We start from the raw sequence: 25818 nt of genomic DNA on the forward strand, positions 1-25818 counted from the left end.
GGGTGACTGAGACTAGATTAGGCTCCACGGGGAAATGATTACAAGATCAAGCCTACCAGAGTTCAAGAGCATTGGACAATGCTCTCAGGTACATGTGACTCTTGGGGCTATCCTGTGTGAGGCCAGGAGTAGAACTCTAATGATCCTTGTGGGTCTCTTCCAACTCAGGATATTCTATAATACAATAAACTCCACTGACCAGTCGCAGCTTACAGTGCATGAACAGTAGAACTGTTCACAGTGTACAAACTCAATTTTAAAAACTCAGGTTTTTTACTTGCAGCTGCCACCAGATGTTTGTAAGGTTGAAAATAGTCTTGGTACAAAGCATGTGCCTTCAAAGCGTGGGACACAGACAAGAGAAGCCTTCTTTCATGCATTTCTGCCTTCCCATTATTGCCTCCTCCACTGTTCAGTGATTCCTCCCCCAGGTGCTGGATTCAGACAAGCCCTTAAAGTGGCAAGAAATTACACTATTGTGTGGGAGAAGCAGAAGTCCCAATGGGTGTCATCCAGAGGTACTGGCTCCTCAACCTTAGTTGTCTTCCTGACTCACCCAACAGCTCTGTACAGATGTATAATGACACAAGAGAAAGATCTGAGATTAGTGAAATCTTACATATGAAAATTTGTGGGTGAAACAGACAGCTATTGCCCTAACATTTACCTTAAGTTAGCCATTGGTCCTATTGTAGCCATTCACCTCAAAATGCTCTTTGTAGTAAATAGTACCACACAGGGGCCCATGTAACACAAGCATAGCACTCATGCATATCCCTAAACCACAAAAAAAGGGGATAACTAAGATCTCCTGTTTCCCTACCACAGCCTGGCTTGAGGCCTTGAAGCAGGACCCTCAGTTAAGAGGCCATGTAGATACCAAATCTGAAGAACAAAGCCAGTCACAAGCTGAGGATATTCTGGTCATCCACCAACAAGTCTCTACAGAGCTCCCAAAAGCTCTCACCAAAGGGAGAATTTCAATTCCATCTTCTTCTACCTTCTTGTCAGTGACACTGATGATTGTGCCCTTTTCCCTTGAAGTTTCATCTTAAGGTTTCCATAAATATCTTTCTTGAGCATTCATTCCTTGTCAGGTGGGTGAACTGAGAGAATCCTCCTTCTTTATGTGGGAGCAGAGAAAGATTTTCCACTGCAGTTTCTCATTTGGCATGAAGTGAAGGCAGCACCTCCAGCTCCTTCAGCTTCTCAGTGGCTCAGTACATGAGCTCTCAACTATTCCCACACTGCAGACATGTCTTGGCAGCCCCTCATGGTCCAAGCAGCATCAAATCCCCTGTCTAATCTTTTGTGTCCTTCTCTTGGCATCATGAGTCTTGCCCCACAGGCTATAGTGTGGTGCCATCTTTGTCACCTATTCAGTGCACAAAACTTGACAGGTTAGGCTTCTCCAGTAGGAACCAAGATCTAGCCTTTTCCGTCTACAGAGCCAAAATACACCAAGATTGCCTTTGTCAACAAGAGCCCCTTTGATGACTTCCTAACATTGACAGAAGTTCTGATGTACTGACAGACTTCTAAAGAAGCAGGACAACTCTGGAGGTGACATACAGGCCTTTGCACCCATTCCCTAATGGGAACTGGAAAACCAGTAGCTTTTGCTAATAGGTTACACCTTCTCCCAAGAAGCAGGACCAGGAAACCAATAAGCAATATGGTGTGTGGGCTGGAATCTCTCCAACTCCCAGCAGCTACTCTGATCTAAACACCACACTGCAGCAATACCAGCCTGCATCCAAAACAGACAGCTGCAAAGAAACTTTTACTCTTGCTTAGGTCCTGCAGGGAGCAAATCCAACCTCACCCCAGAACGCCCGTGTATGTCCAGTGCAGTGAGTCTCAAGGAGTAAGGGGTCCACCTAGTGCAGTCAGAGCAGTACTGCCAGAACCGCGGGCAGAGCACATTACACATGCGAGCTTCACAGTGATGCTACGATACTCGTGGGCACCAAAGCCTTATCCTCTGTGTAGTCCCAGGCAGACCCTCCGAAAGGGGCAGCACTCCACGTGGACAGCACTTGCTCCATTTACTACATGGGTACAGAGCAAGTGCAGGCAAGTGGAACCTGGCTAGGTTGAACATGGCACATTTACATCCAGCAAGAACACTAACCCAAGATGAAGCCTGCATGTCTACTGGGGCTAAAGTCTATCTTTAGTCCAGGGGAAAAAAAATCTTGGTAGCTGCTGGCTTGCTACCTCTCCAGCAATACTGGCACTTTTATTTCCCATAAAAGATCTCAAAAGAGACTTGACCTAGGTCAGTCTGTGTGAAATGGATAAAGAATGGATCTTCCTGGTTCAGAAATCAACTCCTCTGGCCTACTTACAGCTATCCCAGAGGAAAGAATTTGAGTTTATCTAATGTATTCTACCTACATAAGCTTTAAGGTCTTACACTTTTCAAAGGCTGACATCACCTTCAAGACCTGGGAGCATAAAGGTAGGGTTAAAACACCCTGAAGAGATTTAGACAAATCTTTTAACCACATTCTTTTAGTCTCTTTTACAAAATGTGACAGCTCTCTCTGATAGCAACATAACTATGTAGACGTTGTTGACTACAGGATATGGAAGTGCTAAACTGAAAGAGCCACTGCTCCACATCCTGTCCTCCCTATGTGACAAAGTCAGAGCAGGTCATATATGAGCTCCTGTAACATCTGCTGATGAAACTGAAACTAGCTGGCTATCAGCTCTGAGCACTAGAAATAAATAGGCAAAACAGAGTTGAACATAGGCACTACTAAATAGTTTTAAAAGGCATTTGGGAAGCTTAACAAAAAATACCTGTGGCATGGTCTTCAGAAGCTCACAGTTTGCCATAGGCGGTTCCCCTGAGACCAAAGTCATGCAGTGCTCCCACGCTCACGTGAAAGACTCAAGTCTTAAACAATTTGGTTATGATCAGGTAAGACACAAAAAAGGGAACAAAAATAGCTTCCTCATCACTCCTTTCATCTAGAAGCAGGTGAATCACTGACTTAAAAGACATCTAGTGGCAGATAAAAAAACTATAGAAAATGACTAATCAAAAGGATGATATTCTGGAAACTTCTAGACTTCCCATTCCATGGGAGTCTTAGAAAGGAGTGGAGCTTGGTAAACCAAGTTATAGAGAAGTTTACCAGACAACTGTAAGTCAAAAGGACTTGCAAACCCTTAGACAGTACTTCAGCTCTCCTCTATCACCTCAACCTCCCTTCCTGGTGGCAAGAGCAGGCAGCAACCATACTATGAAACCTGAGAGTCTGTATGACCTAAAATTCTAAGTCAGGCTTAGGAACAGCCTAAAATAGCACTGGAGCATAGAGAGCTGTGTATTTTATTTTTTTCATATATATATACAAGGTTTTTCTTTTTATACGTAAAAGATATTAGCTATTAATTCTTCCTACCTCAATTTTTTTTGGTTTCACTTACTCTGAACAAATGAAAAACATCATCCCGGGAACTTACAGCAAATCCACCATAGGTTACTGGGACCAAGAGAATCCTGTACAGCAAAAAAAGAGTATCTGGGAAAGCCCACTGCAAGCTGGGCAGTGGAGAGCCAGCAGTCCACGAGAGACAAAGAATTGAAGAGTAGAGAATAGTTCACTAAAGAAATAAACTTTTAAGAAATAAATAGAACAATAGTTTAAAGTTTCGGTGTGCATGCTTTAAAAAAGCTATCCTCCATGCACCTCAGCGCTAAATAAATGCATACCTACTTTATAACTCTCATTTCTCATGAGTTATAAAATCTTTTCCACATATCACATGTGAGAAAGACTCCAAGTCCCATTCATTTGGAACACAAGGAATAAGCAACACTAGCCTGAAAGAAGCCAGATTCTACCCACATGTAAATGCACAAGCAATACCCATCAATCTCATGGACTTTTTTTAGTAAGAACCTTCAATAAACATACACACACACGCATATATATATATACAGCCTTCTCTTGCAGAGACAGTTAAGTAGTTCCACATTCAGAACAGGGCAGGCCAGTCAGCACCACCTGGCCAGCGGTTCACATGGCGCTGAAGATGCTCCTGTGTGTGTGTGCTCATGGTAACTTCATAGTTTCTGAAGGGAAGGCCAACAAATCTAGGAGACAGGCTCAGTGCAAACACACACACAGCTGCAGTAATGTGTAACAGCTGTGTCACAGTGTAAGGGAGATGAGAGGGAGCAGCAGGAAAAAGACCAAACATAAACCCTCTGGAGATTGCCAAAAGTGTCTGCAAACGGTGTCCATCTGTGAGAAGTCCAGTCAGAATTTGACAGAAAATGAAGTCCCACATGAGCAACCTTTCTCTGCCTGGGGGTTGCTCACCACCTGGAAGGAGCTTCGGATCAGCTCTTGGCTGAAATCTACCATGGATCCTTTCACAAAGGCCAGGCTGTCCACATCCACAACCACACGGGCACCACCTTGTTCAAACACTCTGCAAAAAAAGCAGCATATTTAACCATTAACTGTGCCAAAGACCTTACAGAGAACCACAACCTCAGCAGGCTCCTTTATCTCACAGGCTTCTTCCCTTCAACGTAAGATATTAGTATCCCACGTATACCCCTCCTGCCATTTTTGCAAATAACAGTAATATCTGGCCACCAAAATGCCCCTTTATCCTTGCCTGTCATCAGGATTGATAACTGTGTCCAAGGAAAACTTGTACTGGAAGCCAGAGCAGCCACCTCCTTCCACCTGCAGCCTGAGAAACTCTGATCCTTCTGTGATCTCCAGCAGCCTCTGCAAATAAATAAAAGGAAGAGGATTAAAAGGCCTGCTGAACAAAGTGGAGAACACTCAAACTTGTCTCGTCTGCATGATGGCAAGGAAGGCAGTGTGGAAGCCCTCCCAGAGACACCAGACCCCTCCCAGAGTCGCCACCTTCACGCAGCTCTCGCTGAGGAAGATCTGTCCTTCGCTGGGGCCGCTCTCCGTCGGGCCCGGCTCGGAGAAGGACGACGCCCAGCGCAGCGGGGAGGCAGCTGGGCGGGCAGGGCCGGCCGGGGGCCTGGGCAGCGCTCGGCCTGGGCACGGTGAAGCGGAGCACCGGCTGCCTCGGGAAGAAGGGAGAGGGGGTGCCTCAGAGGGGTCCGCGCTGCCGGAGCGGGCGGCGGGCCCGGCCCCTGCAGCCACCACCCCCTGCCGCGCAGCGGGGACATTCTGTGCCCCCCAGGGAGGGTCCAAGGGGCCGAGACCCCAGTGGAACGGTACCTCGTCCGGCCGCCCAGCGCCCATATCCACGACCGCCGTAGCACCGCCGGCGCCGCCATAGCAGCCCAGCCCCGCCCCGCCGCCATGGCGGAAGTGCGGCCGCGGCGGGCGGGAGCGGCCGCGCCCACACCGGGGCGTCACCGGGGCGGCCGTGCCGGTGGCCGTGCTCGTGACCCTTCGCGGGCAGTGCTTGGCCTCGGCTTCGGTGAACGTGTTACAGGCGCACAAAGGCACGAAGCTGTGAAGAGTAATAAAATAAACAGTGAGCGCTGTCCGTCAGCGCATGCTTGTCCCGGGATTAGCCGTAAGGTTATCATGATCAGAACCCAGAGAAGGGTTAAGGTGCTGCCGCAGGGCTAGGCTAGGCTGAAGAGCAAACGCGGGAGCAAGGATGAGAGGTTTTAGGATTTCTCCCTGACCCTGGCTTTTCGGGTTTGCTCTCCTTTATCAGGTGGAGGCCACTCTTCCTTCGTTCGGGCGCTTGGCCCGGCGCTGCCGGCGGTGTTCAGCCTCACACCCACAGTGTCCTCTCCTCCCACCGCAGCAAGGGTGGGAGGAGCCCCGGCCCCCGCCGGGCCCACCCGACTCCAGGCAGGCCCTGCGGCCACCCGGGGCACGTTCCCTTCCACGGTGGTTTCAGCTCCTCCTCATCGTCTGCCGTGTGATAGCGGCCTGGCCGGTCCATCACAGATGCGCTCGTGGTTAAAAGTCTTTATCTCTTTGTTCCTCATATGATTCTGGGAGAGGAATCCTGTTCGTCAGCCCTAGCCAGACCTGTGGAGAGTCATATAGTGACTGTGTGGAAGACTGGTGGAAGAAAACCTGTCATCCCAGCACGAGGGGGTGATTTTCCGTCAAGAGGACTTGAGGACCTTGTCACAGTTTGCTTTCTCACCATCCTGCTCCAAACAAGGTGGTTCTTCTGTAACCACGGGGTTTTGCTTTTTGTTCCACCCCAAGCATGTGAATAAAGACTGGTTTGAGCTGTTTAATTTTGCTTACTCTTGGGTTACCTCTAATCATGCTAGGATAAAGCCAGGAAAGTACCACAGGCAGGGTCCCAGCAGGAGTGGTACCAATGCAGGCATGTGCAATAGTTGATGAATCCTCATCAGGTGTATTGGAACACTGAATGTTTAAATAAAAATATATTGGGGTATTTCTCGATTATTATCAGTGTGGCATCCTAAAAGCTGACATCTTTGGATGAGGGAATGGAAACCTCCTGGGAGAAAAAATAAAGAGGGATCATGCCTGATTTCTTTCCATATTGCATTGACATTCTTTCTCACTCCTGTAGGGTGTATTAGATGGATCTTGCTGCATTTCTCCATGTTGAGACTGTATTCACTCTGACACCTTTTGGAGAATGGATGTAGCCCCAAAGAACACTTACTTTGGAGTTGCCTTCATTTTTACTGTGTTAAATTGACAGAAAGGTGTTAAGTGACAGAAATGTGGCAAGCAGCTTCAAGGGTCTTTGGGACATTGCTGAAACGATTACTGCAGACTGAAAGAATGAGGGAAAGGCCAGCTGTGCCGAGGAGAGACTCATGTTCTGGGTACAACTTTTTGGTGTGACAAGGGGAGGGGGGTAACTAAGGAGAACAGCTATTCCCTTGCATGTCTTATCACTGGCTGGTTTTTCCTTCAGTCAGCTATGTGGTACAGGGATGTTTGGTTGCTTTTTTTCCCATGGAGTTACAGTCTAGTTTTTCTTCCTTCCTGGTTCTGATTTTGTTGGTCATCTTGTTCCTGATAGCTGGACATAATCTGTTTTTAAGTTTGTGTTTTGATTTTCTGTTCTTATTCTGGTTTGTGGTGTCTTGGTTTGGGGAGTTCCTTTAGCTCTCTTTAAGCACACTCTATTGAAGAGATTTATCTGATAGTTGAATTTTCTAGATATTTTGCTCTTTTCTCCTCTGCAAATGATGTTAAAATCATCTTGTATCTATTTTGAAGGGAAACTAAACTTGTTTTAGTGCTGCAGAAACTGGTGATAATAAAACCTCTGGTGTGGTGTTGAATGCAAAAGTGGATGTGATGGATTTAAATGTGAATTCTGATTATCTGTAGCAAAAGGAGCATGTTCTGGCTGAAAGAACAGTTAAATTGATTCGTCTTTGTATGTGGATTTTCTTGAGAACCTGCCTGCTGTATTCACTGACGCTGTAGTGCCTGCAAGCACATCTGTTTACTGAGCTGCAAGTGCTATGCTGTTAGAGGAATTTGAATTAATCAGGTGTAGATAGCTGATGAAGTGGAACTTCAGACTTTTTCTTTGTGTAATAGAGTTGGTTGAACTACAAAAATTAACAACTGCAGTATCAGTCTTGCTGGAAAGAATTTGTCTGCTAACGTTCTTAGCCTTTTCTGCTGGCGTTTCTGCACTGCAGCATAAGCTCCCTGTGTTGTTGGTATTCTGAAAGGACCTCCATCTGAAAAATAATGAGACCAGCCTGAAGTTGATTTGAATCTTTCTTAAGCAATGTTTGGCTCCAAGGGAACCTGGAGGCTTGTGCCTCTTATCAGATGTCACAGGGGGCATGTGCCTAAAAGCAAGGTCTGTTTGGCCCAAGATGCTCGTGCTGCCCTAGGGAATTTAAGCTTTAGTAATGTTATTGCAAAACTGACACCATGATAATGTATGATATCAGCTAAAAACCTTGGGCAGAAGGTTTATGCTTCTTTCTTCTGTAAAGGCCTTGGCTGTAGATTTACAGACTTATTAGGCTTTTTACTACTTCAGTTTGTGTTGCAGGGAGGGGAAATAGACATGATAATTTAGATTTTAGATGCAATGATTTTTAATTCAAAGCCTTTGAAATATGTATTGACTTGTATGTACATAGTCACTGCCATTTTGTCAAAGAATCCGTGAAGCAAAGAAACGTGGTGAGTTGTTCCACAGGAAGGCATCCTGATTTAATGGACTCTGGAATTTGCTTCCAAGCAAATTCCAAGCAGTGCTTATCTTGGGAATGTGTGACGGCACTTTATGGTGTTGCTCTGACCTGACTGCAGTTCTGTAACCAGCAGTCAGATAGGCAGCTTTGTTTACTATCTGTAAGACTTGAAGGATGGGGATAAGGGAAGCCTTTTGAAGGGCATGCTTTCCATGCACAAGGAAAAGCCTTTATCTGGGTCAGTTATAAAGTGTGCTAGGTAGTGTTAAATACATGGCTTAGTCTCAGCAGGGGTTTTTTGAGGGTGGTGGTTTTTGGTTTTTTTTGTTTTTTTTTTTTCATAGGGCTTCGGTAAGCACTTTGTGATGCATTCATCTGGAAACTGAATACTTATTCGAAATCTAAAAACCCCCCCCCCAAACATTAAAAAGCCCTGCACCCCTTCAGATGTGGCACCCTTTGCAGAGGGCCTGAGCAAAGCGTGGTGGGATGCCACCTCTGAGTCTCTTAGTTGTGCAGCTGCAGCTGAGCAGGCAGACACCTCACTGGAACAGAGGTCTGGAGCGGGAATGCTGTGTCAGCTCTGCCACGTTCCTACCAAATCAGCACTCACGTGCCTCTCTGCTGTGTTCTGACATGATCCCAGAAAGGCTAGAATTTGCTACCACGTGAAATTGGTTAAAAGTTGTAAACTTTAGCTTGGATCAAATGCTTTCTGAAGTGTTGTCTGGTTTGCCTTGGCATCCACAGCACAAAGCAGGGAGTCTCTGGCGATTCATGAGTTTGAGAAACAGGACTGACGTGTGTGCTCTCTGAAAGGTGGCAGCCACGCCAGGTACTCAGTGGATGTAACTCTTGGCACTCATGTTACGCAAACAGTTTCCAACATGCAGAACAGGAGGTATGGGATACGTATGAACAAGGCCAGGGAGGAGTCTATTACAACAGCTTTGTGGGCTTTACGTTTTATCCCCTTATAGTAGGGGCAGCAAAGGAGCTTTCCGGCCCATGGCACTGCCTGTATCTGAGCCTGTCCTCCGGCTGCTGCCTTTGACACTGACTGTCCCAGGACAGCCCAGGAAGTGAGGATGTCCAGCGGCAGCGCTTTGGAGATGGTGTCTGTCTGTCTGTCTGTCTGTCCGTCTGTCCAAGGGCTGTACTTCCAGCACACTACCATTCCCGGGCTGTCCTGTCGTCCCCTGTCACGGCGATGCTCCCACTGCCCTTTTCCCGGCTGCAGCCTTGCCCTCGGCCACGGCGGCGAGGGCGGGCGGTGCCTCCCCCCGGCCACTCGTGGGAGCGCGGGGCGGCTCCGGCACGGCCCCGCGGGCGGGGCCCGCCCCGGCTGACCTGCGGGCGGGGCCGCCGCGCTCATGTGACACCGCGGAGCCGCCACCGCCGCCGTGCCCGCAGCTCCTGCCGCCATGGTGCCGTCCCCGTTCGCCCTGCTCCTGGTGCTGGGCGCCGCTGCCACCGCCCTGGCCGAGCCCCTCCGCTTCGTTGACTGCGGTGAGTGGCTCCGGCCCGCGGGGCAGCGGGAGGAGTGCAGCAGCAGGCGCAGACGGCCCGGTAATCCCGACTCTTCCTTGCAGGTTCCATAGACGGCAGTATCCAGGAGGTGAACGTGAGCCCTTGTCCCACTCAGCCCTGCCTGCTCCACAAGGGGACATCCTACAGCATCAACGTCACCTTCGCCAGCAGTAAGGAGCACATCCCCAGCGGGAGTGGGCAGGGGCAGGTGATCCCCTCTGTGTCCCACTGCTGGGAGGGGAGAAGGGCGGCTGGAGAAGGATCTGGGTGGGAGGAAGAGTGTCCCTTAGTTGTGTTCTTGCAGCCTGTGAGTGTGTGAAGGACACGTGTGGTATATGTGTATTCTCCGTGTTTTGCAGAGATCGAGAGCCAGGGCAGTAAAGCAAGGGTGTACGGGGAGATGCTTCACGTGGACATACCCTTTCCTATTCCTGAACCTGATGGATGCAAGTCCGGGATCCAGTGCCCCATTCAGAAGGGCCATTCCTACAGCTACCTGAATAAACTCCCTGTGAAGAGCGAATACCCCAGTGTGAGTATGCAGGCAGCTGGTCAGCTTCTCAGCTATTGCCTATATTGGGGTGGTCTCACCACCTTTAAGGGAAGATACCTTGTTCTATTCTGGTGAGAGAGAGTAGACTCCATAGACCATCTGGTATTCCTTCTGCTGTATGACTCTAGTTTCAAGTTCCCACTTTGGGACAGACCCAGTGAAGGAAGCAGCCTAGCTCCAGCTGCTGAGAAGTGGCTTCAGCTGCTCCAGTATCTTCCTGTGCCGTGCCTCCCACCAGAGCCTGCTGCATGCAGCCGAATGCTCCCAGACTGGGCGTGCTCAGCTCTGGAGTGCAGTTCAGCTGGGGATGCTGCAGGATGCTTCCACTCTTTCTTTCGAGTGCAGTGTGTGGAGGTCTCCTGTGTCATGAACCCTCTCCATCCACAGATGGTGCTCCAGGAATCAGTGCATGAGAGTGGCCCACCTACTGCATGCAAGGACAAGGTCCCAGCTCTGTCCTCTTTGTGCAGAGGTCCCAGGACCTCCTTGTTCCACACAAGTGATAACTTTTCTCCACATGCCTTTGCTTTAAGACTTCCTGAACATCCTTGTTTTTCTCTGCTTGTCTCTCTTTCAGATTAAACTGATTGTGAAGTGGGAGCTGGTAGATGACCAGGACCAGATGTTGTTCTGCTGGAAGATACCAGTGCAGATTACCAGCTGAGGAGCCCTGCCATTAGTAGGGCTTGGGGAGGGAAAAACCAGAAACAACACAGGCCAAATTCTTTTATATAATAAACATTTCTTACTGCTTCCTTCAGAGCTCTGCAGCCTCTGAGCAGCCAGCACTGTGTTCCTTGCAAGATCAGGCCCTGGCAGAGTGCTCTTACTGTGATTAGGTGACACCCCTGGGGTGTTCTCCTAGCAGCTCAAAGGGCAGCAGTGTCTGCTGCAGGAGTGACTGAGCATCATCCTCCAGCCGCTCTGCGGAGGCACTTTTATCTGTTAGACATGGAGCTGTCTATCCTCAGAAAGGAATTTCACAGTGATGAACCTGGCTATTGTCTGAGCTGCTACCTGGTAACCCTTCAGTGCCTCTTCTAGAATGCTGGCTGCATCCACCCTCCTGTGTTTCTCCTGCTCTGCTGTGATCAGGATGCCCCTGGGACCTGCATCTGCTATCCATGCAGCTGAAGCAGAGGGAAGGAGCTGACAGCCTGCTATGTCCTGGGCCTCTGCTCAAGCCAGCAGGACTCCAGCTGGGAAAACTTCCTTTTTGTGGATGCAAAGCCAAATGGCGTTCAATGTCTCTGCAGGGATGATTCTTTCTCTAACCAATGGTTTGCACTACTGCTAACTTGGAGCTGCTGCGAGCTCCTGAATCTCTTTTTATAACCTTCCTTTTAATAAAGGCTAGACAAAATCTGCTTGTGTTGTATTCTGTGAGTGTAGAGCAGAGAGGCTGCGCATCTTCTAGTTGGGGTTCAGCTGGTCTTACTTCTTAGCTGAAGGCATGAATAGAGGTGGTATGCTGGCCTAAGCGTGGGTAACCTGAAAGCAGCCAAACCTCTCTTGCTGGTATCCAGCTGGCAATGTCTGGCTGTGCTCCTGCCTTGCTAATCCTATGCAGGCTTGAAATTGTGCAAAGGCTCCCTGAAGAGGTGGTGGCATAGAATATAGCCTTGCTTGCTGCAGCATAGGTAAAGGTCTTTATACTGAGGGCTCCAGGGCTGGAAAAACAACTCCCAGACCTGCAGAGAGCTCTTACCCAGTACAGTAACTACAGTTTCTCATATGGGAACTGCAGTCCCCTTGTGTGAGAACAAGGCAGGGTGTGAACAGCTACAACTTCTGTGCTGTCTGCAGGGACTAGAGTTGGCTCCTGCCACTGGTACTGGGCTGGGGATATGGCCTGGCAAAGCTCTCTGCTCTGACTCGGGAGCAGGAGAAGGCCATGTGCCAGCTGAGAGGGCTAAGAATTGGCTTACAAGTGGGATGGCTTTGCCCTTGGCAGAGGCAAGACACGCACAGTTCTGACAAGCCCCAGTGTTTTGAGCCACAGGGGCCCAAAATAAATGTTTTATTTAACAACGTGAGAGAAGTTTCCAGCAGAATCAGTTAAAAAAAACCAAAACATCAACAACTTTACAGAAAGGAAGCTGGACCTGCTCCCCCTCCCCTGGCCCAGCCACCATGGGGCACAAAGCGTGGGGCTAAAGGCCACAGGAGAGCTGGCCCTGGGGCCCCTCAGGCCTCTTTCCCATGCCCCAATGTTAGGCAGCAGCTGTAGAAAGCTGGAGTGGAACCCCCATCTTAAAGCTCTGGCCTGGGAGCTGGACGCTTCACAAGGAGTGGGGCCAGCACCCGTGGTGCGGGTAAGGCTTGTCACTAGGTCAGTGCAGCAGTGGCAGGGAGATGAACCCCCTTTCTTGGCAGGGTGAGGGGGACAGGCTGGGGCTGTGTGGCAAGGGAAGGTGTCCTGTGAGCCTCCATGACACAGGGCAATGTGTTAGGTGGTGAGGGCTGGGGTGGGCTCTGCTGTGGGAAGAGCAGGGGCTGGCAGGGCCAAGAGGGGTGCAGAGGCTGGGAGCTCAGCCCTGACCTATAGAGAGAGGTGGTGGGAAAGCCGTGCACTTCGAAGGGGAAGGAACAAAGAGCCTCGAAGCACCCGCAGCCCCGGGAGGCCTTTCTCTGTGCTCCCAGGTCCCAGAGCCATGTGCAGGGGAGCATCCTCACCCCTGCTCCCCTAGAGCTACGCAGCTGCTGGGTTCTGGGCTGTCTGGGGCACACAGTGGTGTGACCGGGCCAGGGCCACGTAGCCCGGCAAGCACTGGCAGCGGTAGGAGCCCTCCGTGTTCTCGCAGGTGCCACCTTGGCACAGGGGCTCAGGGCTGCCCACCTCCTCACACTCGTTGATATCTGCAAGGAGAAGTATTGGGCTGAGCTGGTGGCACAGTGAGTAGTCCCAGCCCACAGCCAACTCCTTGTGCCCCTGCCATCCTCTCTGACCCTCCCACACAGGGCCTGCCTGCCCTGTCCCTGAACCAGTACCTTCGGGATGTCCACAGTGACACCACCAGCCTCCCATGGCCTCAGCATATCTGCAGAGCATCTGTAGTATGCAAGGGTGGCATCCCCAGTATCCTCCAGCACAGTACTGAACCATGTCTCATGTACACCAGATAAGAGTCCCTCCATGCTCTGCAGCTGGTGACAACCCCTGCTTAGCTGCTTAGCAGCTTTTGGCTAGTAAGTTGTAATAGCCTAAGATCAGGGGAAAAGGCCACTTCTAGCCTTGGAAAATGCCTTTTTCTGATCCAACAAGGTCAACCAAGCAAATGATGGTGGCCCTGAGAGGCCGATTATCATCTCCAGAACCAAAACACAGAGGGACTTCGTGCTGCACAAACAATGGCTTGTTTTATTAACCTGCAAACTGTGCCAAAGGGCTCAGTTAGCCAGCTCGTCAGGCTGGAGTGTGCACGTGAGCCCTACAGCAGCTGCCCTACTGTGGCAAGTCTTCTCTGCTACATGTACTCACCCAGACACTCTGTCTGATATACACCAAATTTCGGTGGGGCCATGAGCTGGACAGAGCACCCATGTACAACCCCAGAACCATTGTTTGCACCCACATAACCTCCAGAGCCCAGATCCTCACCTACCGAGGCACGCCCAACCCCTCTCACCACAAACTCCAGACTCAACCTCCACTGATGAGCAGGGAGTGGGGAGCAGCTGATGGGTTCAGCTGGCCACCCAAGGGAGAGAGAAGGCCCCACCAGTAGCCAATGAACCCTAGGAGGACCAAAGTGCTCTGCCACCCCAGGTAGCTTGGATTATCTCTAGCATAGGTGGAGGAGGCCATCTGACAAAGAAAAAGAAGTGCAGCCCCAAGAAGGGATGCTGGAAGCAAATTTTCAGGGAGGCAAGAGAAAGCACAGAAGTCACAGGAGGAAGATGGAGAGGGGAAACATGAGAAGAGAGAACCTGAGGAACAAGGTAGTTTCCAACACAGCCAAACCAACTGTTGAACTGACACTGTGGACTCTCACTAAACCTCAGGATCACACATTGCCATGAACAGCATGGCTTGCTCAGAAGCCCAAGAAGAATTAGGCACATCAAGGAAGATGTGCTTTGCAGCCTCAGAAGCAAGGGAGAGTAAAAGCTGAAAGAGCAGGCAGGGCTGGTCTGGTCACCAAATCAAGAGGAGAAATGAAACAAGGACACTTTAGCCCAGAGAGATACAAAAGCCAGAAGCAACAGCGTAGTGTTGCTAGCAGTCTGCACCAAGTCCTGGAGTTTGCCCACTTGGGCAGGGATAGGGACACACAGCTTACCTCGGATAAGCTGTAGGGAAGTGAGAGGGGAAGTCCTGCAGCAGCTGCAGGAGTATTCTAAAGGCCTGAAGTCAGCAAGGTAAAAACATGGTGATAACTAAGAACCAAGCAGGAGAACTGAAAGGAAAAAAAAACAGGCTCCAGCGTAAAACGAGGGTTAGTTAGTTTCAGGATAGAAAAGGCAACAAGCAAAGGTTCCATAAATATGTTAGGAGGAAACAGTGGGGAATGTCAGTCTATTTCTTATCAACAGAAGAAACAAAAGCCAGTCGAGCTGGCTGGAGCAGCTAACACGGGCTTTGTTCCAGCCATCATAAAAACACTCGAGGTGATCAGACAGGGCACAGACCATGTTTGAAGTGTTTAAACAAGGGTGCAGGAGCACAGGGAGGGAAAGGCCACACTGTGATGGAGAGGTTCAACAATCAGTTACATCCATATATGTTTGCAGCAACGCAAGTTCACATGCTTAATGCTGCCTGCAGTCCCTGAAAAGTTGACAGTTCTCTCTGAGATGGGAGCATAAAGGAGGCCTCAGAAAAGTAACAAAGGATAAATCTCATAACCACCTTCAGAAAGAGAGGAGGGAAAATCCAGAATTACTGCTCACCCCTAAGCAGTTCAGCTTTGTGAGTGATTAGGTCATAACCTTCTAAAGGATAACAGGATCATTAAATAGCTGGTGCAGATGAGTTAAGGCCTGATTATGTTAAGCTAATCTGGTTCTCTTCCCTGACCTGATAACTAGCCTGTCAGATAAGGGAGAAGTGGTGGATATGATGTGACTTGGCCATGGTGAGGATTTCGACACACCCTCACATGACACACTCAAACAGATTGAGAAAATACCCTCTAGATTAAACTGTGGCAATTGCACAATGGACTGCACAGCTGCACTCCAAAGACAATTAGCAATACCTGGCTGTTACAATAAAAACCCTTCAAAGCACAGGCTGCAGTGACCTGTCCTTACCCCTGCTCCATGCAAATGCTGTCATTAAGGTGCACAAAGGAAGAATCCCCGTGCTTATAAAATATATGTGTGTGACGCCAGACTGGAAGCACTTTGCAGAGCTCAGACTTACTCTGATAGAGAAGTGGTCCAAATTCAACCAGACAAAATTCACTGAAGGCAAATGCAAAGCATTATGGCCAAGGAAAGGAAAACAGTGCACAACTGCAGAAGAGAGAGTAACATCTCAGGCAGCCATTTTGCACAGCTGCATTTGGGGTGGTATAGACCATGGGTTCTGAAGAAGCAGCACCACTGTATTGTACATTAAGGCTGCTCTGAGTTGAATTAAGTGCTGTGCCTAAGGAAAATGAGAGGGTTTTCATCTGCTCTGTTGAGTGCCTGAGGTCTCAGCTGGCTTGGAGACATGGCATAGGGATGTAGAGGAAATGCAGAGAGAAGATTTAGAAAACATGTCTCATAGGGCAGGGTGGAAAGTGAGGAATTTCACCAGGGTAGTGGCAAATGCAGAGGACATTAAGCAATGGCTTGTGATGTACAAGAGTGGTATGAGAAGACAGGAGACATCAGCCGCTCTCGGTGATACCCAGAGCTGTTCTTACCTAGCTGCCAGCAGAATGTGGCCGGCTGAACCTCCACGAGAGCCCTCCCAGCCGGATGGGAAGGCATCGGAAGAAGAGCGGGACTGCTCCTGCTGCCGTCCCGGCTGGCACCGGCAGGGAGCAGCCGCGGCCAGGGGACGCGGGGTCTCACTCACCCACGCAGGCCATGCGGGTCATGTCCAGCTGGAAGCCGTCGAAGCAGTCACAGGTGTATCCCTCTGGGACGCGCACGCAGCGCCCGTTCTCGCAGCCATTGAGGATCCCGCACTCCTCCGCCTGCAGCCCCTCGAAGCCCTCGTAGAGACCTGGAGGGTGGCAAGGTGGGATCAGAGCAGGGTGAGTCTCGGCCCAGGCACAAAGGGAATATCGGGCATGCAGCAAGACAGTGCTGGTAGTACCAGGACTGACTCAGAACAGCCAGGAACAGAGCTTGCTCCAAGCCTGGAGTGGCCCGGCCAGGGTGGGAACTATGAGGCAGTCCCCATGGACACAGTCTGGATGGGGAGGCATTTCTCTGTGTCTCCAGTACTCACCAGTTTGGCTGGGCAGGTAGCGGGGTAGAGACCGTGCTGGGCCGTGGTGGAGAGGGCTGCCACGAAACTCACTGCTGGGCTCCCTCCGAGGGAAACCAGCCTCTGGGTTTCCATACTCAGACTCCAGGTAGTTGTAGTAGGGGCTGGGAAGGCCATAGTGGGGGTCTTCCAAGCCCGGTCCATACTCATATCTAGGTCTTTCTCGGAGCTCAGCCCCTCTCTCACTGTCTTCACTGGCCCCATTACACAGGAAAGCAAAATCAGCTGCAGGTGAAAAAAAGGAAGGGTCAGTGCAGCCTGGCTCAAGGTTCACTATATGGCCAGAGGGTGTGCATCCACACTGGGTCAGCTGAGCCAGGCCTGCATTCAGTGCCTTCCGAAGCTGCACTCTGTAGTGTGTTGATTGTTAAGAAGACAATGTCCTGTCTGGGGCCAGCAGGTTCTTGAGCAGCAAGAACCCCAGTTCCAGGGTGCTCCCATCCCCGGCTGCCACTACCTGCTTCTCCGTGTGCTGAAGCAGTGGGATGCACAGGGCAAATACCTCAAATACCTTGGACTCACTGCAAAACAATTTCAGGTACATTCTACCCAGGGGTGCAGCTCACCCCTTCTCTGGAGAAGTGTGTATGGGGTTACCCAGTCCTTGGGCTGACTCCAGCAATGCAGAGACCTTATGCAGCAGACCTACATGACATGACAAGTGGCAGCCCAGCCCATTCCCACCTCCACTGGGAGGTGCTTGCCCATGCTGCCCAACTTACCAGAGGACCTGTGGGGACAAAGTGCACAGTTCTGGCCCCAGGCTTCACCGAGCCGGCAGCAGCACTCGGTGTACGTGGTCTGCTGGCCATGCAGCAGGTCTTGGCAGATGTAGTCGGCAACGGTCTGCCAGCAGACGTCCAGGTGGATTTCATACTCCTCCAAGGCATCTGTGAGTGAGACAAGCAAAGGATGCCATGGAAATCATCCAGAAGAGTGCCTGTCCCTCTTGTCCCAATAGGGATGATCATGTGCCCCAGCTCCTGCCCCTCTCCCTGCCCTGGCTGCACCCTGCTGGTGGTGACACACCTCAGCCAGACACCAAATCCCCACCCACTGCTCCCTCTTGGAGGACAGAGCCATGGGGTAGGATGTGTGGGGCAAAGATGTGCTGCAGTGGGGGATCAGGCTCACCTGCCCTGCTAGAGAAATTCACACACCGGTTTCCAGTGGCATCCAGCACAAGAGGGAGGCTGCAGAAGCAGTGGTAGGAACCTTCTGTGTTCAGACACTCGCCGTTGATGCAGTACACTTCATTCTGACATTCATCCTGATCTGCCCACATACAAGGACAGGGCAATGTTTTAGGCTGGCAGACATGAGAAATGTGACCCTTTCCCTGCCCAAATGTAGACTCCATGGGCCTCAGGCCCTCCTCTCTTGTTCCCCAGAAGAGTCCCAGGAAGCTTATTACCTAGACCTGGCCCAGCAGGAACAAGTCTGGGTGCAGCAGCATGGCTGTCCCCCCAGGTGCAGTGGGGTCCCACTGCTCTTTGAGGCCATCTTACCAACACACTCAAGCCTGCTGGAGTCATAGAAGTATCCTGTACGGCAGAAGCACTTGTAGCCTGGCACCGTGTTCACACACTGTCCGTTGCGGCAGAACTCAGAGCCAAATATCTCACACTCGTCCATGTCTAAAAGAGGAATGGAGGGAAGGCAAGTGTTTCAGGAAGCAGAGCCATGGAAGCAAGGTGAGCTGGGTGCTACACCTGCAGAAAGCTGTCACAGCACTTTGCCTGGATCACTGGCACATCCCTGAGTGAGCTACCCACCTCTCCCACAGGCCCCATGCTTGGGAGCAGAGGGAGAAGCACCCCCAGGCAGAGCAGGAGGAGGGACAGTGTGAGAAGGACACTTCCACAAATAGGAAATTCATGTGTATCTTAAGCACACAACCCCCATGGACATGAAGTGCTGAAGACTGAGTGAGCTGGCCACTAGGAGATCTGATCAGTTACTGGAAGAGCTGTGTCTTAATGGTCCCCATCCCTGGTTCAAAATGAGAGACTTGGCACCAAGAAAGAATCACTGCCAGCAATGAGGTAGGACTGGAGGGTGAGGCACTTCCAGCTCAACAATACTGGCAGTCTGGGATTTCTCTGGAATGGGGAAAACAGCAGGAGGACGTTAGCATCCCCCACAACAGGCCAGGAGAGATAGTTTTGTCAATGCATTCTCATGCAGGGTTTTAAATAGTGCTCTCCCTCTTCCCCCTGGAAGAAATGAAAGAAAATAGTGCTAGTACCTGTGAAAGAGACTTTTCCTGAGAGCAGATCTTCCTGGGGAATATAGCCCTTCCCAAGAGGGCAGATCTCTTGGTACTCCACTGACCAGGATACAGATGCCAAGAGGAGATGGAAAGGAAAGAAGCAGCTCATTAGTGCAATCAAGGTGGAGCTGGCAGGCTGAGCACTGGCCCTGCCTGGTGTGGTGGGGCCAGAGTCCTACCTGTTCCTGGGATGGGGCAGGGGTAAGTCTCACAGTTGTCACCCCAGGCTGCTCCCACAGTACAGCAGCATTCCTCTTTGGTGATGTTCTTGGCCAGGACGCTGTCACACAGGCGAACGTCACTGATGTGGTAGTAACACTGCTTGCGCTCTGCGCTGTCAGAGAGGTGGGCTGCACGTGTGTCAGAGCCCTCTAGAAGACAGCAGAGCAGGGACGGGATGGGGTCCTTGGCACCCCAACGCAGCATCCCATACCTAGGAGGTCCCAGAGCACACCCATCACCAGCAGTGTGGCCTTCCCATGTCCTCACTTTCAGGCTTCTGAGCTCTCCCCAGACAAAAACTTGCCCATTATCTGTGGAGGCTTGTACAGCCCTGTCAGCCCCTCATCTTTATCTCCCCCAGCCAGGGCTACCACACTCCTGCTCTAGCTGCCACCTATGCTCTATCGCAGTTGCCTACTCACCCGCGGCAGCTCGGGGCTTGCACTGCCCTGCCTCTGTGTCGTACTCCTCGTGGTCACTGGGGCAGAGGCACAGGAAGGATCCCTCCACATTCTCACAAAGCGCAGTTCCGCACACGGCGACCATCAGCTCGCACTCATTCACATCTGCAAAGCAAGAGGCAGCAGTGGGCAGCAGGAGCTCGAGCCCTGCCTCTGCATGGGCAGCCTGTGCACAGTCTGCAGCACAAAGCTACCCTGCAGCAGAGAGACAAAAGCTGCTAGAGACGAGCTGAGAACTGTGTTCACACTGTGGCTCAACACAAGTCTGGCAGGAGTATCATGCCCTGCTCTTAGTGGATTCAGAGCCTGAGCTCCAGCTTGCTGAAATCCAGTGAGTTGCTGGATCACAGAATCATCTAGGTTTGAAGGACTCTAGTCCAACCCCCTACAGTTACAGGATCCCACCAAGCTGCTCAGAATTTTTTCTTGTTGGGTCTTTAAAATCTCCAAGGATGGCAACTGCACAACCATCACAGGCAACTGTTCCACTGCCTGCCTGTCTTCACAATGAAGATTTTCTTTCTTATAATACACCTTGCCTGTTCTCTACAGGCACCCATTAAAGTACCTTTCTAGCACATTCAATGCCTCCATTCCCCAGTGACTTTGTTTCCACCTAGACAGAAGAGGGCTTCATGTTCACTGTTAAACACTCACTTTTTCAGAGCCTGGTCTTTTCCAGTCCCAAAGATGCGCTGTGATAAGGGAAGGGGTTTTAACTCCATGAGCTGCCCTGTCCATGTGTGTGACTCTCAAAGTGTGAGTGCAGTCTCTGTCTGTGCTCTAGGAGCCACCACACAGCAGGGACACCAGCCTGGCATCTGCCAGTGGCTCTCCTTTATGACTGGCAGAGTGATCCTGGCAGACTCACCAATGCAGTAGTGCCCGGAAGGTGAGTTCTCATAGCCACGGTCACAGAGGCAGCGGAAAGAGCCATCTGAATTCTCGCAGAAGCCGTGGCTCCCGCACAGCGTCTCATTGGCACATTCATCAATGTCTGCAGCAAAACCAAAAACAGGAATTGTCCCGGACCCCACTTCTTCCAGCAGACACCCATACTCAGGCCCTTCGGCTCTGACCCCAAGATCTGGGACTGGGGCAGGCATTCCCTTGATGTGAGGGACTGGGTCCTTGCTAAGAGCGTGCATGTTAAGAGAAGCTTCTTGCAACACTGAGAGCCACAAAGAAGCCGTGTAAATAGAGCAAGAGGGGCAGGGCGAGAATGGGAAATTGATGGGAAGCATGGGAGGTGACTGGCAAGGGTGACTTAGGGTAGCAGTTTCCTGCAGAGGTGTAAAGGGACACAGAGCCTACAAGCTCCAGCTGCTGCATGGAAGTTTTCTTGGAGCAGTCAGAGCATCTATGTGTTCACAGCCCATGATTCCCAAGGCCAGGAGCAGCTCCACTTGCTAAGGCTGAGTCTTAGTGCAGCCCAGAGCCCAGTGGCTGGCAGCAGCTTCTCCCTGCTGCAACCTTCTCTGAGCTGGGGGGAGCCTCAAAAACTGCAAAAACCCCTTTGCTCTTTCCTCTTTGCTGAAGGCTGGGCTTCAAACCCAGACTTGCCAGCCTAGCATGCACTGGTACCAGCAGCCTTTCCCTTCACCCAGGCCTGCCAGGCAGGCGACTGGCACTGGCCCCAGCAAGCACATCTTACAGGGAGCTGGGGTCCAGCCCCAAGCCTGGAATGGCAGTAACCAACCCAGGACTCTCCCCAAGCAGAAAGCAGCACAATGCAGTGTCTGTTCCAGATGCCAGGAAGAGAGAAGTCTAGACGCAAGCAGGCAGCACAGCCAAGAAAACAAACTCTCAGCATTATCTGCCTCTCCACCAGCCACACATTTCCTCCTCCTCCTGCTCCTCCTCCTCCTTCTCCCCTGCGCCTCTGGCAGAGATGTCCCATAACCCCCCTGCTCCTGCCAGGGTGAGAGGCAGGGAGACCCAGGGCTGTACTCACCAATGCAGTCACCCAAGGGGGTCCAGTGGAAGCCAGGCTGGCAGCCCATGATACAACGGTAGGAGCCCAAGCTGTTCTGGCACCGCCATGTGCCGCAGATGGCATCCCCATATTCTTTACATTCATCCACGTCTGCAGGGAGGAGAGCAAGGGGATGAGGATGGTTCACATGGGGACCCTGCTTGTTCAATGCAGCATCTGGGTCTGCTTCAGCTGGCCAGAGGCCTTGAACAAGTGCTAGTCCTCCTTACAAGTCACCAGCAACTATGAGTGCTGGGAGCAGAACTGCCTTCCCCCCTGCACTAGCTTCATTTGTCCCCTCAAATTCTGGGAGGCTGATCTCCCCAGCAATGAGCTCTCACCCACGCAATCATCAGTCTCCTGGGAGTGTTTGAATCCATTTTCACACAGACATCTGTAGGAGCCTTCTGTGTTCAGACACTGGCCTTGTGAGCATAGAGACTTGTCTGCACATTCATCCACATCTGTGAAGACAAAAACATCAACCTGGATCTCACAGCAGGGCAGGAAGCAGAGGGCAAGACCTAAGGCATGTACCTGCCACCCTCCAACTCACCTTGGCAGCTGACTCCACCACCCACATTTGAGAAACCAGGAGCACAAATGCAGAAGTAGGATCCATGACTGTTGAGACATTCGCCATTGGGACTACAGATCTCATTGTTCAGGCACTCATTCACATCTGCAGAGGGAGCAAAATCAGGACCATGCACCCAGCACTGGGGTACATCCTTCACCAAAGCCACATGGATTCCCAGTCTCTTACAGACAGCCCTCAAAGGGCTTCTGGCCCCTTGTTTTCTCATCAGGGAAACTGAGATCTTCCCTGTCCATGGTGGGCCTGAATTTGACTACAGCCTTATGGATGTGCCATGCGTGGTGGCATCACTTGCCTTGGCACCAGCATGCTCCCTACTGAGAAAGAATGGGGATCCTGTATGTACTGGACCCAGAGGGCTGCATGGATGGGGTTCATACCTTCGCATACGGTGCCATTGATGAGCTCAAAGCCAGTCTGGCAGTGGCACTCATAGGAGCCCGGTGTGTTTCTGCACTCTCCCCGCAGGCACTGAACAGCAGGGTCCTCACACTCATCCACATCTGCCAAGAGGAAGGGCACAACACAAAGTGAGGCCCCAGCTCCTGCCACCACTGGGGAAGATCCCCATCCACAGAAGCATCACCCAGCTGCTGGCCTGCAAAGTGGGTTTGAGCTGTCTTCCCAGACCATCCCATCACAGTAGAAGAGGGTAGTGACTCCCTGTTAGCAGGGTGTGCAGATTCAGCCTGGACTCTTCACTCCCTTCCATCATAGGGACCAGCAAAACACTGTCCCAGCACCAAGTCAGTGGTTCCACTGACAGGACCAAAGGCAAGGGGCACAAACTGAAATATAGGAGGTCCTGCCTAAACACTCTCTTTCTGTGACAGCGGCAGAGCACTGGCCTAGTTGCCCAAAGACATTGTGGAGTCTCCCTTGTTGGAGATACTGAAAAACTATCTGGATGTAATCCCGGGCAGACAACTCTTGGTGGCTCTGCTTGAGCAGTGTTGGATGAGTTGACCTCCAGAGGTCCCCTCCAGCCTTAGACATTCAGTGACTCTGTGAGCACAGGGATACTGCTAACCCCAGTGTCTGTCTCCAGCACAACTCTGCTCTGCATACAACAACCACCAAGAGGCCAGTGCAGAGTCACAGGTGTTGACAAATTCTCTCTTCAACCAACTGCACAAGAGCAAACATCAGTAGAGCAACACAGCACTAGCTCTACCTTCCAAGGCTCTGCTTTGTCACTTGCCAGACATGCCTACAATGTCCTTCTCGTGGAAGAGCTGTCCAGAGGCCTACAACAACTCTAACCCAACTGCAGAGCTCTCCACAAACCCTCTCTCACTCAGCTCTCCCAGGCCTTGACCAGAACCTGTTGGCACTCTGAGGATTTTGCTCACAGCAGAGGAGAGAGGGATACCTTCCCTCGCACAGAGGGCTGCAAGATGCCAGCAGACTGCCTGAGCCCTTAAGGTAGGGGCAAGCACGGGAGCACTGATAGGAGGTAAAGCCCTGAGACTGGCAGCTCCTGAGGATAGGAAGGAACACTTTCCCCTTTGCAGAGCACTGAGCATGCCACAGGCACAAAGAACATCGCACCATACCACGTCAGGGCAGGATTCCCAGATTTTCAGTCTCAAAGGGTTGCAAGAAGCAGTATTATTGACTCCTCCTGGAGACGAACCAAAACCTAGTTTATTTACAAAAATCCTATCACAAAGCCCTTATCATTTTTCAAATATGAAACCTAAATCCACAGATAAGGCCACCAGCCAAGGCAGGGAGGAACATGCCATCCTGCCATCAGGTCAGTGTGACCCAAACAATATCAAACCCTGATAAGATGTCCTCATGAAATGGCTGGGGCAAGGTGGCTGAGATGGGGCAGCTCATGTGGAGTCTTGGGAAAAGGGGAGGGCAGATGTAAGGCATCAAACCACAGCTCTTCCACCACACCCAAAAATCAAATGCAAAAGAAGTTAATTTCACTGGCTTTCTCAGACATCGAAACAGAGGAGAATTAAGGGAGGAAAACTTCCCTGCCTCCCCTACTGGAGGCCCCCATACAGGGGGATCCTTCTGAGAGTCACATCAAAGGCAAGATCTTCCATTTGCCAGCTACATGCAGGCTGCAGGGCTCTGCAGTGCTCCAGAGATAAATTCTCAGCACGTGGCCATTCTTTAAACAAATACCTTTGCCAACTCTGCCCTTTCCCTTCCTTTGCTCCAAACAGGGAATTTTCATCAAGACATCTCAAGCCCAGGATATCCCCCACAGTCAGCCATCAGAGACAGAGTTTTCCTGCTTGTGCTGGGGCAGTTGAGCTGTAAAGCTGGGACTGAGCACTCTCATGTCTCAGCACTGCAACCAACACAAATCAGTGCTGCTATTAAGTCTCCACCAGCATACCTGGCACAGCAGAGACCTTGATCTAAACTTTCCCTTTTAAAGATGTCCAAGTCATATTAGGAGCTGGCAAAAAATGATGAAACCTGGGTGCCCACAGTCTCTCCATGGGCTAGGGACCCAAGGTTTCTCCTCCTGTTGAAGACTTATATCTGAAGTATGTGCTCCTAGGCACACAGTTCCAAACTAAAAGACACACAACTCTGCCAATGTTTCCAGGCCTCCTGCACTCCTCTGGCCTTTGTCAGCATCTTCTAGATCATCATTAGTTCATGAGTTCTTCTCCCCATCTCTTTCCTGTGTGAGCAAAACACCTTTCTGCTTCTCCAAGTGACATCTGCTCACAGCCTTCCATGCTCTCTGCTGAACAGGAAGTTAGAGAGCTGGAAAAGGATCCTGAGGCTAAAGAAGTCCTCCTGCCCTACCAGTAACCCAGCTAAAGCAATGTCTCTTCCCTCATTTCCTCCAGCACCCACTCCTCTGTTCCTGGGGAAGGGATACCTTCACACATGCTGCCATCTCTGGAGACTGCATAGCCGGTGTCACAAGACATGCAGGAATAGGAGCCCTCAGTATTGAGGCAGAGTCCAGAGGGACAGGGAGTCCGGGCTGTGCATTCATCAATGTCTGCATAAACACATGAGAGAGTGGGGTAAGAGGAAAAAATGCAGAGCAACCATGACCAGGGACACATATGCTGGGGGAGCCAGCCAGCATGGTGGCCAGGACTCAGGCAGAGCCAAGTGCTTAGGGAGAGCCTCTGGACTGAGTGTGTGACACTTCAAAGTGTCTGGACACGTAGCTCCCTAGTACCTTGGCAGCTCTTCCCATCAGGTGCCACCTCGTAGCCCCGGTAGCAGGAGCAGCGGAAGGAGCCATCCAGGTTGACACACCGTCCATGAGCACAAGTCCCCTCCACAAGACACTCATCCACATCTGTGTGATACAGCAGAAGGTAACATGGCATGGGAGGGTGCTCAGGGCAGTCCCTCCACACAAGCTACGAGTGCAATATGCCCTGGCCAAACAGGCTGGCTGATGGAGGAGAAGGATGTGGCCTGTGCCCCTGCTCCTTTCAAGGCTTACAGAGAGCACTGCCGTGGGGGGCAAGGGTGCTGCCCAGAGGCAGCCCAAATTTCTCACCAATACATCTTCCGTTCCTGGGCTGGTAGCCAACCCCACAGCTGACACACTTGTAGGATCCTAGTGTATTGACACACCTCCCACTGGGGCAAGAGCTGGGATCCATGCACTCGTTGACATCTGCCAAGAAACACA

General features: G+C 51.1%; 3 protein-coding genes across 3 annotated transcripts in view; 1 reads left to right on the top strand and 2 right to left on the bottom strand.

Annotated features, from left to right (window-relative positions):
• Positions 1 to 3330: 3330 nt before the first annotated feature.
• ISCA2 (iron-sulfur cluster assembly 2) lies at positions 3331 to 5753 on the bottom strand. The gene is made up of 4 exons (XM_088167335.1): positions 5235 to 5753; positions 4905 to 5073; positions 4648 to 4763; positions 3331 to 4455 (listed from the first exon to the last, which is right to left on the bottom strand). Exons 1-4 carry the CDS (start codon positions 5318 to 5320, stop codon positions 4281 to 4283), a joined length of 546 nt encoding a protein of 181 aa, XP_088023461.1. The 5' UTR covers positions 5321 to 5753; the 3' UTR covers positions 3331 to 4280.
• Positions 5754 to 9523: 3770 nt separating this feature from the next.
• Positions 9524 to 11586, top strand: NPC2 (NPC intracellular cholesterol transporter 2). The gene is made up of 4 exons (XM_014890382.2): positions 9524 to 9649; positions 9733 to 9840; positions 10030 to 10202; positions 10801 to 11586. The coding sequence occupies exons 1-4, from the start codon at positions 9565 to 9567 to the stop codon at positions 10885 to 10887; spliced, it is 453 nt and encodes a 150-aa protein (XP_014745868.1). The 5' UTR covers positions 9524 to 9564; the 3' UTR covers positions 10888 to 11586.
• Positions 11587 to 12194: 608 nt separating this feature from the next.
• The window catches only part of LTBP2 (latent transforming growth factor beta binding protein 2), a 68768-nt gene continuing 55144 nt past the window's right edge, over positions 12195 to 25818 (bottom strand). The window contains exons 19-35 of the mRNA XM_088167336.1: positions 25684 to 25803; positions 25354 to 25476; positions 25042 to 25167; positions 22562 to 22684; positions 22140 to 22265; positions 21925 to 22047; positions 21563 to 21694; positions 20480 to 20605; positions 19570 to 19713; positions 19105 to 19296; positions 18902 to 18982; positions 18162 to 18290; positions 17788 to 17928; positions 17376 to 17543; positions 16615 to 16878; positions 16237 to 16386; positions 12195 to 13082 (exon numbers count right to left, since the gene is read on the bottom strand). Of these exons, the coding sequence (XP_088023462.1) occupies positions 12916 to 13082; positions 16237 to 16386; positions 16615 to 16878; positions 17376 to 17543; positions 17788 to 17928; positions 18162 to 18290; positions 18902 to 18982; positions 19105 to 19296; positions 19570 to 19713; positions 20480 to 20605; positions 21563 to 21694; positions 21925 to 22047; positions 22140 to 22265; positions 22562 to 22684; positions 25042 to 25167; positions 25354 to 25476; positions 25684 to 25803 (2435 nt within the window). The 3' untranslated portion in view covers positions 12195 to 12915. The remainder of the gene's footprint in view (positions 13083 to 16236; positions 16387 to 16614; positions 16879 to 17375; positions 17544 to 17787; positions 17929 to 18161; positions 18291 to 18901; positions 18983 to 19104; positions 19297 to 19569; positions 19714 to 20479; positions 20606 to 21562; positions 21695 to 21924; positions 22048 to 22139; positions 22266 to 22561; positions 22685 to 25041; positions 25168 to 25353; positions 25477 to 25683; positions 25804 to 25818) is intronic.

The sequence above is a fragment of the Sturnus vulgaris genome, chromosome 6, assembly GCF_052056855.1.
Source record: "Sturnus vulgaris isolate bStuVul1 chromosome 6, bStuVul1.hap1, whole genome shotgun sequence".
NCBI classification, from domain to species: Eukaryota; Metazoa; Chordata; class Aves; order Passeriformes; family Sturnidae; genus Sturnus; species Sturnus vulgaris.